We start from the raw sequence: 12,683 nt of genomic DNA on the forward strand, positions 1-12,683 counted from the left end.
AGGGGCTTGGCAGGGGCAAGCCAGGAAATTTGGCTGGGGGAAAGGCAAGGGGATGCGCTCACATCCTCTGGGCAGGCTCTTTCCTTTCCGATCTGGGGAAGGGGCCCCAGCAGCCAGAATAAAGTCAGGCTGGGAAGGCGGTCAGGAGCAGAGCAGCGAGGGGCAGGGATGGGATCTGTTCCGTTAGGCACTTACCGAGGCAGCACAGATCCCTCTTTATGGTTCGGTTGGAGGCTTTTTGTTTTTTTAAATAGGCAGCGTATTATTGCTTTGGCTTCAAGGACTTTATGGAGAGCTCACATTCCTATGCTTTATGATCGGAAATATCCCCGTTTAATGTGAAATAGCTTGAGGCTCGACTCCGCTGCCTTTCCCAGCACTGAGTAAGTCTCTAGCAGAGGCCTGCAACCTGCAAAGAATTAGGAACGGGCGTAACTTCACACGCTGGAGAAACCCCTCCAAAGGGTTTGTGAGAGCAAGCACGGGTAGAGGTGCTGCTGGCACAGGAGGGCCACTCGGTTTGCCTGAGTGCCATGTGAGCACACCCGGCCTTGGGACGGGCACAGGGCTGACTTTTTGTCTGGTTCCCCCCAAGGTATCGACCAGGGCCAGATGACGTACGACGGCCAGCACTGGCACGCCACCGAGACCTGCTTCTGCTGTGCGCAGTGCAAGAAGTCCCTCCTGGGCCGGCCCTTCCTGCCCAAGCAGGGGCAGATCTTCTGCTCCAGGGCCTGCAGCGTCGGCGACGACCCCAATGGCTCCGACTCCTCCGACTCGGCCTTCCAAAGCGCCCGGGCCAAGGAGTCCCGCCGCAGCGCCAAGATCGGGAAGAACAAGGGGAAGGCGGAGGAGGGCGCGCTGAGCCAGCTGCAGGTCACCTCCAGCCGCCTCTCCGCCGACGTGGACCCGCTCTCGCTGCAGATGGACTTGCTGAGCCTGGCCAGCCAGACGCCGAGCCTCAACAGGGAGCACGTGTGGCGGAGCAGGGACGAGCTCTACCACTACGGGAGTAAAATGGAGCAGGGGCAGTCCCAAAGCCCGCTGCAGCTTCTCAGCCAATGCAATATCAGGACTTCCTACAACCCCAGCCAGGTCCCAGGCTCTCAGCCAGATCTATGGGGGAAGCACTTCAGCAACCCCAAGAGGAGCTCCTCGCTGGCGATGAAGGGGCACGGTGGCAGCTTCATCCAGGACTGCAGAGAGGACTACTACTCGGGGCGGCTTCGCTCGCAGGAGAGCTACAGCGACATGTCCAACCAGAGCTTCCCCGAGACCAGAGGAAGCCTCAAAGTCCCCAAGTACGAAGAGGAGGAGGAAGGTGGGATGCCGACGCCGCAGTGCCGCACCCGGCATCCCATCAACGCCCTCAAGTTCACGGAGGACCTGACGCCCACCGAGCAGACTCCCCGCGGCTCCATGGAGTCCCTGGCACTTTCAAATGCCACAGGTACGTCACCCCGGGCTCCTGTCCCCCTCCATGTGATGGGACCCATGTGCTGGGTCACCACGGCGGGTGTCTTCCATATCTTCTTCCCCTAAACCAGACCTGGGGACCTGCAAAGTGCTTGCTCCCCCTGGGCTGGGACACATGGAGGTGGGTACAGCCCATCAGCTGGGCTCATTATAGCTTGTTGTTGTAATTAATGTGGGGTGCAAGTGTTCCCGTCCCTCTCCCGTTGCTCTCAGCCACCAGACGTGCTGGCACTGGTGTGGGTGGCAGCCTGGGGACATCACGGGGGGCCACCGGCCTCCTGCCCAGCTCCCAGTGTGCATGGCAGCCCCATCTCACTTGGTCTGCTTGTTTAGCAAATGTAGCTCTTTATAGCTGGTTGGCCCTTCTGCATAGCTCAAAACAAATGTTTTCAAGCTCTTTAATCCTCCCTTTTGTGCAGAGGGAGGAAAAATCAAGGCCAACTGCTAAAGCAGAGACAGATCCTAGCATTCAGCACTTTGAGGACTGCTGTCAGCTGCCGTTGTGGGCTAAAAATATTTTTAAATGCTTTGAAACAGGCCCAGTTTTGCAACCCCTTTTGCTTGTTAGGCAGCCATCAAGCTCGCGGCTAGTTAAGACAAATTCCTTCTCATTTCTATGGAGCTCTCTTTCTCCTCTTCCAATACTGTTGCGACTGCAGGGAAAAGCCAGGCGAGATGCTTTTCCCATCTCGCATGAGTGTCGAGCTCTTTCCTCCCCAGTACATCCCAATCCCAAACCAGACACGGCTGGCGTTTGCTTCGGACTCCCTAAGCAGCAAACTTCTCAGAAAAGAAAATACCAAGCCTGGTTTCCTTGCCAGAGATGCTGGCTTGCTCCTTCTTCACCACTCCCCTGGCATGTTTCCGTTCCAGCCAAGCATTGTTTGGAGCCAGGCTTATCCTGCTCCTGCCCCTACAAAATCGAGTCCTTCCCTCACTGTCCCCCATCCGTGAGCAGCCTGGAGGAACCTGGTCCTGAGGGGGTCCCCCCCAGGGAGCATCACTGGCCCTGGGGAGCCCGTGCTGGTGAACCTGGGGCCTGTGTTCCCCCAGTTTGGATGTGCAGGTTTGCTTTGGGTACATCCTTGCCCTATTCATAGCTTTCGGTGTGTTTGTTTAGGGAAGTTGCCAGCCCCGTGGCAAGACGTGAAATGAGCCAGGATCCCTCTAAACAGCAAACGTTGAGAGCATGGGGGGAGAGGAGAGGCTGACGAGCTGGAGAGGGCTTTGCTCAAACAGCCTCAGAAAAAAAGAAAAAAAAGAAAAAAAAAAAAAGGAAAATAAGACGTGAAATGGAGAGGGAGCTGGGAATTGCCCTCCAAAACAAAGCCCCGTATTTCAAAAGTTGCTCCTGTTCCTGAAAACTCATGTTGTGTAAACCCTGCCAGTACAAATAGTCTTGAGCAACACCGAGTTCCAGTGAGCAACGTCTGAATACTGAAGTGACTGCTTCCTGCTTTGGAGCCGAAGTGTAGCAAGTTTTCTGAGGTACAAGTCAAGGGGTGAGAAACGTAGCAAATCTTTCATATTAAAGTGAAAACTCGTTCTGTATTTCGTTTGGGAATCCTGGGGGAGAGATCTTCCAGAGGCATCCTCGTCGTGTAGTTGTAGTAGGTTTCTGTGCAGTGCAAAGTGCTCACTTCTCTCCTGCTTTTCGGAGGAGTTGCTCAGCATGATGAGGCTTGTAACGAATGCGAGCAGTACCTCTGAAGAGGGAGGTGATAACATTTTTATTAATGTGTAAGATCTAGTAATTGTCATTGCTCTGGGACCTGGCTCAGCTCGGGCTCAGGGGCACTGTGCTAATAACCGCAGCTCCCCAGGGCTGTGCTCGCTGGCGGGGAGCATCGGGGACAGAGCCAGAATTATCCCACTCCATTGGCAGCGTTTTGAGGACAGCCTTGGTGACCTGGCCAAGTTCTGTGGGAGAGTGGGATTTTGAAGCCAGGTGCAAAGCCTAAATTCTGCAAGAGGGCACAGCCACTGCCTTTCCTTGTCCCCTCAGAGCGAGCTCCATGGCAAACACCATACGAATGCAAGCCAGGCTGCGGTGCCGCTTGTTCCACACTATGCTTTTCCCTATGCACATCTTGTAAATTATGTTTAGAAGGCAGGCAGGGGCTGACGGTATCTCCTCGGGTTTGCAGACCCTTGTGAAGCACACCCCAGCCTCTGCAGGCAGCTTCTCTCCTGCCCAGCTCTGAGCTCCCTCTGAGTTACTAGCTCTGCACATTGCTCCACCTTATAAAATGAAATAATTACCGCTGAATCCATCTAATATTTTATGGCATGGTTGGAAACGCTCTTTTTTATGGGGAGCAAACAGTCCCTGACCTGCAGAGTGTGTATTAAAAGCTGACTGGTTCCTCCCTGGCAGCAGCTCTTGCTGTGATGTTTCTATTATGACTTAACTAATAATTAGCCGGAGATGCCAGTAGGGGTGGGTAACAAACCGGGTGTCTGATGGTGGTTCCTGTCCTCTGGACAGGAGTGAAATGAAGTCCTGGGGAGCCTCTTACCAACCAGACACCATTTAGTCGCCCTAAAGCAGATCCCAAATGGCTTAGCTGGGATGTGCAGCACCACGGTCATCCCGTGCTCCCAAGCACTCACCCATGAATTGCTCCGTTGTGCTCTGTGGCCACTCTGTGGTGCCTCAGCAGGCTCCCGTTAGGTGCCCATGTGTCGGAGGTAGCACAGCCCTCCCCAGGCTTTGTTTCTGGGTTGGAGTTAGCTGGCAGCATCTCTGCTGGCCTCTGCTTGTGCTTGTGTAATCCCCGTGAACGCTGACAGGATTTGGACACTGGCAAAGGGGAGAGTTTCCTGCTGCTGGGGCTCATCTCATCCTTCCTCCCACGTTGTAGTTTGGAAATCCCTTCTCAGCTCTCAGCCAAAGGCTACAACAGACTCTGAACAGCCCCTTATGGGCGGCTGGGTCCTGCCCCAGCCCAGGTGCCAGCAGAGGCAGCGCTGGGGGAGAGGCAGCGAGGGACACGGGGGTTTTCCAGTGAGATTTGAGGCCAGCGCCTGCTCCGGGATGTTCAGCTGAGATCTGAAAGCATTTCTCAGCACATTCTCCAAGTTCATTTTTGCTGTATTTTATATTACCCTTTATATCTGTTTTCCTTTGGTTGCTTTATTTTTTATTTATTTTTTTATTAATGTCATTAGCAGCAACACAAACCAGTGGCTGCTGCAGCAGTGATCACCCCTCAGCTCCCTTCCTAAGCAACCAGGGCTACGTGAAGATGCAGCTGGCCAGGAAGCTGTTCTCGTGAGGAGGAATCTGGTCCCAGCAGAGGTTTGTTCCTTCCCAAAAGGTTCACAGTCTGCTACAGCCCCAACCCCGGTGTTCATGGTGTGCCCAGAGTGCTTGCATCGCCCTCTAAAAAGGTTTTGCAAGTGCTGTGCGTGCCTAGCAGCTGAATCAGAAATCAAGAGCTGATCTCTGCTGATCCCCAGCAGTCATTTCCACGCAATGCCACCTGGTCAAACAGCCCACTTAAGCAAGTACCTGCAGGCTTGAATGTTTTTCTGCGGTGACAGCTGAGCTGCGTGCAGAGAGCACGAGTGCTGTGGCGGGGAGCTGCGCTGAACGGTGACGTTGCTCTGTGCAAAAGGAGAAAGGGATTTGATGTATTTCTTGAGAAAACGTGTTTGGGTGAGGGTAACAGCCGAGCTTCGTTTCCTCCCCTCATCTGTCACAGGCATAAATCCAGGAAAAAAAAAATGTAACTGGTGCCTGTACAGGGTGCAGTGTGACTGCACGTGTATGGCACACGTTTCTGTTACCTCCTCTGTTACGAGATGCTCGAAGGCCCCAAACAGCTTGTTTGTTTTTTTTTTTTCCTTTCCAGGACTAACAACAACTGTGATATAGTCAGAAAGTGGGGAGAGAAAATGCCTGCATGCGTGTGCGCCAGTCCTGGTCCCTGCAAGGCTGCGCTGCACTGCCCATGCTGCTTCTGGCACCATATACCTCGTCCCCCACGCTGTTGGGGATGGTGGGGGTAGTCCTTGTGGCGAGCAGGGGCTGGGGGCTGGTCCCCGTCCCTGTGCCCCCAGTGCCAGGGGGATGTCAGAGCTCCCCCGCTGCATCCCTCAGATGCTTCTCCCCCCGCTCAGCTGGGGAGGGATGTGCCCAACATGGGAAGATTTCCTCGGGACCATGATGTGTTTGGCAAGCGCTATGGTTCCCCCCGAATTGCAGGGCTCCTGGCCTTTCCCTCGCAGCCCTGTTTACTTTGCGTGACTTCCAGTTATATCAGGGCTCTGCTTTATTTCTGCACCACCCCAAGGCCGGTCAGAAGCGCAGCGAGGCTGAGTTATAAACAAATCCCCGGGAAGGCTGTTTCTCCTTAAGTCCCTTTTTAGTGCTGGGGGTTGAACTTAAAATAAATCCTGTTGCAGGGGCAGGGAGGACGTGCTTGCCTGCTGTTAGGGGAGAGACTGGGCTGTAACAGGGGGGAACGAGGGGTGCCACAACGTCCCCTCCTGTGTGGCTGTGTCCCTGTCACACAGCACCTCTCCTGTCCGGGCGCAGGGGTTTGGTGCAGGCACCTCAATGAGGCTGGGGCGCTGAGGACTGTGATGTGCGGGTAAATGCCTGCACCCTGGTAAAAGTACAGGCAAGGAGAGCCCTGTTTGTTTGCAATATCACAAATTTTGCATTCTCCCCACGCAGGGACAGACGATGCTGTCTCTGCACGGGCTGCTGGCTGCGGCCGTGCTGCCCTGCATGAGCCAAGCTTTGCGGGGAGCTCAGTGTAACGTGGCCCGGGAGCTGCCTCCCCTCCTGGGTGCCTCGTTTCCAGCCTCACACCAAGCCTACGTGCTCGCCGTAGCCCCTCCGCTGTCATTTGCTCGGTGTTTTAATAATCCATAATTAATGCAGCCCTGGTTTAGCAAAGCACATAACGCAGTCAAGGGAGACGTGAGCGTGTTGCGGTGCTTTGTTGTGGCGAGGTTTTGGAGGTGATGCGTACAAGGAACATCAGCTCTTTGGACTTCGTGCTGCTGGTTTGCTTCTTCCATTGTTGTATTTTCCTTGGAAGCACGCGATCGGACGGGGGCAGCCTTTGCAGTCGGGGCGGGGATCGTACAGCGTGTTCCGAGCAAACCCTAATGTTAAACAGAAACCCGCTCTGTGTTCCCAGAGCCGTAGCCAGCCCAAGCTTTAAATCGCATGCCCGCAGACGAGCTACAGCTTTCGCTTGTGTTCATCCCAAACGCGTGCGTTTCCATGGCTTCGGCGTGAAATATTGAGCCTGGCAGCCCCACGCAGTGGCGGGCAGCAGCAGGATGAGAGCTTGCTGTGCCCACGGGCGCGAGCTGCAGGGACGGGCACGCCAGCGGCACCGTGCTCACAGCCGGGCACATCGCCTCCTGCCACAGCCCCTGGGCTGGCCGTGGTCGGCATCAGCAAAGCAAGAGCAGCAGCTTTGGGGTGTGATGGATTGTGGGGAGAAGCCCCTGATGGCATTTGGGATTTCTGCATCATCCCCAGCCCCGCGTTGTGCATTTACTGCATGTGCCGCTGGGGACTCGTGCCTTTGCAGAAGGAAAGCCTTGTGGGAGCTGTCTCTGGGTTACTGTGTCACCCCCGGGCTTGCACCCTTGGAAAGGGGCCAGAGGTTTGTACAGAAGCAGCCGGCTCACACCGCGGGCTAGAGCAAGGCTCCTGCACAGCCCCGTGAAACAGATTCTCGGGTTTCCTTATTGGAAAAATACCCGCTGCGTGGCAGGGTCCCCCTCTCGCATTGCCTTTCTTCCAGGTTAGGGCTCGATCGGATTATTAGCTGTGTTCCCAGATGAAACACTTCATTAAGGGGGAGCTGCAGTGGCTGTAAATAAGTGCTGGTAACTCAAGAAGCTCGGGCCTCGATGCAGTGCTGCAGCTAAACAACCGCAGGAGGGGAGGGTCGGGGCAGCACAGGACCACAGCAGCATCCCCGGGGACCTGCAGCCATCAGCACGGGGTGCCAGGACCAGCAGCAGCTGCCTGTGCTCAGCAGCCCTCCAGCATCCTATTTTTGCAGGTTTCTGGCCACTTTTACTGCTGAAATTTTCCTTGCAGGAGTCCAGCCGACCTGGAGAACAACGCATTCCCCTCCTCTTTGCGTTTTGTCAGCGCTTGGAGGCTGTTGTTATATTCCCCTTCAGCCTCCTCTTCCCTAGACTAAACAACCCCTGGTCTTTCAAACAGTATTCCTAGCTCACGTTTTCTAGATCAAACATTTTAGAGCAGTTGTTATTGCTGTCCCCTGGACTCCCTGCAGTCAGGCGGGAGCACTCCCGGCTCGCTGAGGCTTCACAGCTCCATGGAGGAGGGCAGGATTGTTTCAGAGCATGGACAGACCACGGGCAGGCACCCGTTGTGCTTTGCTTCCAGCCGAGTGGGGAAATATATTCTATTTGTGGTGCTTTTTAAGCAAATTTCCTTTAGGCTTGGTAATCTCAAACTCGGAGCTCTTGGGTGCTTTCCCCTTCTGCATGGTGTGGCCAAGCTCCCTCCCGGAGCCAGCTCGGCGTTCAGCCTTGGTACAATCAATGTTTTCCCAGTGATTAAAGACCTCATAATGTGTGCGCTTAATTATATTCAGGCCATCCGGATGAACAGCCAAAACCATCCCTTGGGCCTAATAATTGCTGATTAAACCTTATGCTGGGAGCTCGGGGCTGTGCATGTAGCGCAAGCCCCTTGTACAAAAGTTTCCCCGAGTGCTGACCAGCGCTTCGAAGAGGGGAAGGAAAAGGCTCTGCTCCTGCTGAGGTGCCTGCAAGGGTCTGGAGACCTCTAAAAAGGGGTTGGGGTCTTCCGAAACCTCAACCTGAACATCTCTGAATATTTTTGCTGCGTGCAGGGCTCTGGCCAGTGCCATGGTGCTTATTTTGGAAATCCTGCTCAGCTCTCTCCTGTCTCAGGAGCCTCTCCATGCACGTTCAGGTTATTCTCACTGGATGCAGACCCAGAGGAGCCAAAAGTGCAGGTGCTGTGGCAGACATGGCAGGGGCTGGCTGTGCACCAGGACAAATCTCTGTCCCAGCAGAGCAGGGTGAGACCGGCCCCTTGCAAAGGCTGCTGCCGAAACGGATCTGCTGCTGCTGCCCAAGCATCCTGCGGTGCTCAGGGCTGTTATTTCTGCAAAGCACCCGTGTCGTTCTTCCTCATTATGGGGCTGCGCTGCTTCTCTTAATGAAGGACCGCATGAATGTCACCCAGGGCTCATTTTCTTTGGCATCAGCTATTGTCTGACACAGCTGATTAAGGCCAAACTCAGCTGTCGGCAGCTGTGATTCACGCTTGGGTCGGCTCAGCTGGCCACCCCGCTGCTCCTCCAGCCTTTGGAGAGGCTTTTGCTCACACTGCAAGGGTGCTCGTCCCTCCTGGGGGGCTCGCTGGCTCCTCTGCGGTGGCACAGAGGGGACTGGGGCGAAGCGAATATCGCACCAAACGGCATAACCGGGAGCAAAGCGCAGAAGGCAGCTGCTCCAGTGGCACGAGACAGACGGTGCTGCAAAGGCAGCAGCAGGCTGGGAAGCCTCGTGCGGGGCTGCTTCCAAACAGAGGAGGCGGGGGGCAGCTGCAGGGTTGGTTTAACTCACCTGAGATCAGCAAAAAATAAAGGCACAAAGCTGGTGTGCAAAGTGCGTCCTCGAAACAAAACGCAGCTTTGCTTTTCTTAGCTCAGCCTCTCCCTTTTCCCGTGGCGTTCAGGCATTGCCTTTGCTTCGCTTTGCTCTGCTGGGATGAAAACTGGAAGCTTCCCAATTAAAAGCAGGAAAGCCAGCAAGCAGAGAGTCTCGCTTCATAAATGGTGCCGGCGGCTGGGACTTGGGGAGCAAAGCCAGGCAGTGCCAGATCCAGGCTGAAACACTGGCAGCCGGTTGTGCTGGAGTGCTGAAGCTCTTGCTGGTGCCCCCAAGGATAGGATTCAGCTGGGCTGGGCACTTCAGGAAAGCCTTGCCCAACGTTGCAGGATCTGTAGGTCTTTTTAAGGCCAAGTCCTGAAGACGCCGAAGTGGATTGTGAGCAGGGGTAGTGACAGCAGCCCTTCTTCTTGCTCGTTTTTTGGCAGGCAGCGGGTAGAGCTGAGCTCTTGATGAAATGCAAGCAGCTTTTGTTAAGGGAGAAAGAATTTACTCTTGAATTGTGGGCTGGGTTGTTGTTTTTTTTAATTAATTTACCAAGTCGTAAATTCTTGATGATTGCATAAGGGGCGTGCGTCATGTTGAAAATCCTGCTGATGGTGCACAGCGCTCCCCGTTCGGTCTGCACGGGGAGATTGCCGGAGAGTGACGGGGAGAGAAGTGCCAAAGCAAACACTCTGCATTTGATTTGGGATGAAATATATTTCCTTTGAAACAGCTTGCGAAATGTGTTGTCCTTAGCTTGTAATGCAAGAGCTTACTGCTGCCAGTTGTCAAGCCAACGTGGAGGCAGTCAGAAAATAGTCAGGAAACACCCAGAAAACAGGCCAGAGCCTAGGGGACCATGGAGCATGCTGAGTTTCTTGTCTATGAGATGGTACAGAGCAGACAGCCCCCCTCTCTGTGGCAGCCTTAGGGACTTTGGGGCTGGAGGGGAGCCTCTTGAGCGTGGCCAAGGCTGCTCCTGCCACCCCGCCTGGGGACATCACAGCTCGGTGACGAGCCTGAATTGGTCGGCGTCCCCGTTTCTGGCTGCTCCTGACATTGCCCAGTCCTTCAAAACATGTCACTGTTGAGCAAGGTGTGGGTGCCGGATCATGGCACCCTATTTATCTCAGCGTGCCAGAGGCCTCAGGTTACCTCTGACGCATGAATTCGTTGCTGGCATCACTGGTTATTCCTATCAAGTCGCAGACAGCATAGACATATGGGGAAGGGAGTCGCGAAAAGCATCTAACAGTCCTTGGAGTCCTACTCAAAACACCTTAAATTGGTGTGATTTCCCCAAAGGAGGATCTGTCTCCTCTTAAAAAATAAAATAAAACAGAAAGTATCCTCTTGAAGGGCTCTTCAGGACAACATCTAAAACAAAGCTTATTTGAAAGCAAAAACCCACAGGTTCAGGCCAAAATCAGACGTCTCCCTGCATCTCCGGTGACAGGAAATTCTCCTGATCTCTCTTTTTTCCTCCCTTTCCCCTTCCCCACCAAGGCCTCTCAGCAGACGGCGGAGCCAAGCGCCAGGAGCATCTCTCCAGGTTCTCCATGCCCGACCTGAGCAAAGACTCGGGCATGAACGTCTCGGAGAAGCTGAGCAACATGGGGACCCTCAACTCCTCCGTGCAGTTCCGCAGCGCCGAGTCCGTCCGCAGCCTGCTCTCCGTGCAGCAGTACCAAGACCTGGAGCCCAACCTGCACGACCTGGCCAGCCCCATCGGCTACCGCGAGCGGCCGGCGCACGGCCGCCTGCACCAGAGCTTCGACTACGGCAGCGGGGTGCCCGGGGGCAAGCTGGGGGCGCAGGACGGCGCGAGGCATGCCCCCATGAGCGAGCGCACGCGCCGGCGAACTACCCTGCGGGACGATGACCGGCACTACCGCCCGCACCGCTCACGGCGCTCCCGGCGCTCCCGCTCGGATAACGCCCTGCACCTGGCCAGCGAGCAGTGCTGCCGGCTGAAGGAGAGGCCCTCGCTGCGAGCCAGGGATGACTACGACCAGTTCGTGCACCAGAGGAGCTGCAGAGAGAGCCTGGAGCAGGGTCCCCGCAGGGACGCCTACGGCCACTGTCCCAGGACGGTGTCGGACCTCGCCCTGCAGAACCACTTGGGCGAGCGCTGGGGGCCCTACTTCGCCGAGTACGACTGGTGCTCGACGTGCTCCTCCTCTTCGGAGTCCGACAACGAGGGCTATTTCCTCGGGGAGCCGATTCCCCAGCCCGCCCGCCTCCGGTATGTGACCAGCGAGGAGCTCCTGCACAAGTACGGCTCCTACAGCATGCCCAAGTCTTCCACCTTGGGCGGCAGAGGACAGTTGCACAGCCGGAAAAGACAGAAGAGCAAAAACTGTATCATATCCTAATGGCATCCTTGCCGGGCACCTTCGGAGAATGTAGATTAACTCACAAACTTGCACTGTTCTAGACCATGTAAGCGCTTTTATTGTAACAAAAAGGCCTGAGGAGTAGGGATTTGTAAGAAGGTTGTAGACTGGCTTCTATAAATAGTCATAATCGTGGGCACAGTGAATATATTTTGCACATCTTACTTTGAAAACAAAAAAAAGTTCACTTTAGCCTGTAATATTTACCTAGTAGTTTCTCTTCTCTCTCCCGAGTACTGCCACCCCTTGAGTTCTCTTTGCCCGTACGTTTTTGTTGCCACTGTTGGCTATCACCATCCATCTGCTGGTAACTCTTGCTTTCCACCACGCCATCATTTTCCATTACCCAATTTTGTTACGTGTTTGTCTCTCTCAGACAGCGTGGGAGCCTAAGTTATTTCCATGGTTGTTGTAAATGCAATGTAAATGAGAGTTTGGAGAAAATATTTTTGTATTTTGTAATATCAGAGGAATTTCTATATCTTAGGAGTCACTGGGAAAATGCATGCACATCCATAGCTGTATCCCGCCAGAGCTGAACAAACAGTACTTTAGCCCCCCTCAACTTTTCATTTCATCATCAAATTTCTTAAGCATATTAGTGAGAGTTCGAGTAGTTGTTTTATTTTTTAAACTCCATTTTTCATTTCCTGTTCGTTTTGTTCCTGGTAAATAAAGAGAACATTTGCTGATTCATTAAGTCTTGAAGAGGCCTAGGTGGCACTTTGAAGTCTGCTCACACCTGTGGTTTTTAGGTACACTCTCAGTCAAATACAGGAGTCCTGACAGCTGCAAAAGTGACTTTTTTGTTAAATAGGAAAGAACAGAACTACCAAATGTCTGCAAAGTTGTAAATGACCAAAGCTGGAGAAGGAATTTTACATCTCTGTAGAGAATGCTGAAGTTACTAAACGTTGAACTATTATTTGGAGTAAATAAAAGTGTAAATGGTGCAATTGTGTGATGTCAGCATGACGTTGTTTTGAATATAGACTTGTCTTATGGTGCTCTAGTTTTCCGGGTTATGTTAACTGCTGTTCATTACCAAGTGGAAGTCTCAGTATTGCCTACTGCCTAACACTTCAGAGACCAACTGCAAACTGCTCCTGCCCTGGCCGACCACCGACAGCATCGCCCTGGTCGAGAGTCACATCAGCGGGGCTCAGCTGTGTTGTG

At 54.0% G+C, this 12,683-nt stretch overlaps 1 protein-coding gene across 5 annotated transcripts in view; it reads left to right on the forward strand.

Annotated features, from left to right (window-relative positions):
- Positions 1-12,471, forward strand: part of PRICKLE2 (prickle planar cell polarity protein 2) — a 103,487-nt gene extending 91,016 nt beyond the window's left edge. For all 5 annotated transcript variants that reach the window (XM_084530891.1, XM_084530889.1, XM_084530890.1 and 2 more), the window contains 2 exons: positions 596-1,450; positions 10,618-12,471. In XM_084530891.1, the coding sequence (XP_084387017.1) occupies positions 596-1,450; positions 10,618-11,486 (1,724 nt within the window). In that variant the 3' untranslated portion in view covers positions 11,487-12,471. The remainder of the gene's footprint in view (positions 1-595; positions 1,451-10,617) is intronic.
- Positions 12,472-12,683: the final 212 nt, after the last annotated feature.

This window comes from Aythya ferina (genome assembly GCF_964211825.1).
Source record: "Aythya ferina genome assembly, chromosome: 10".
Lineage (NCBI taxonomy): Eukaryota > Metazoa > Chordata > Aves > Anseriformes > Anatidae > Aythya > Aythya ferina.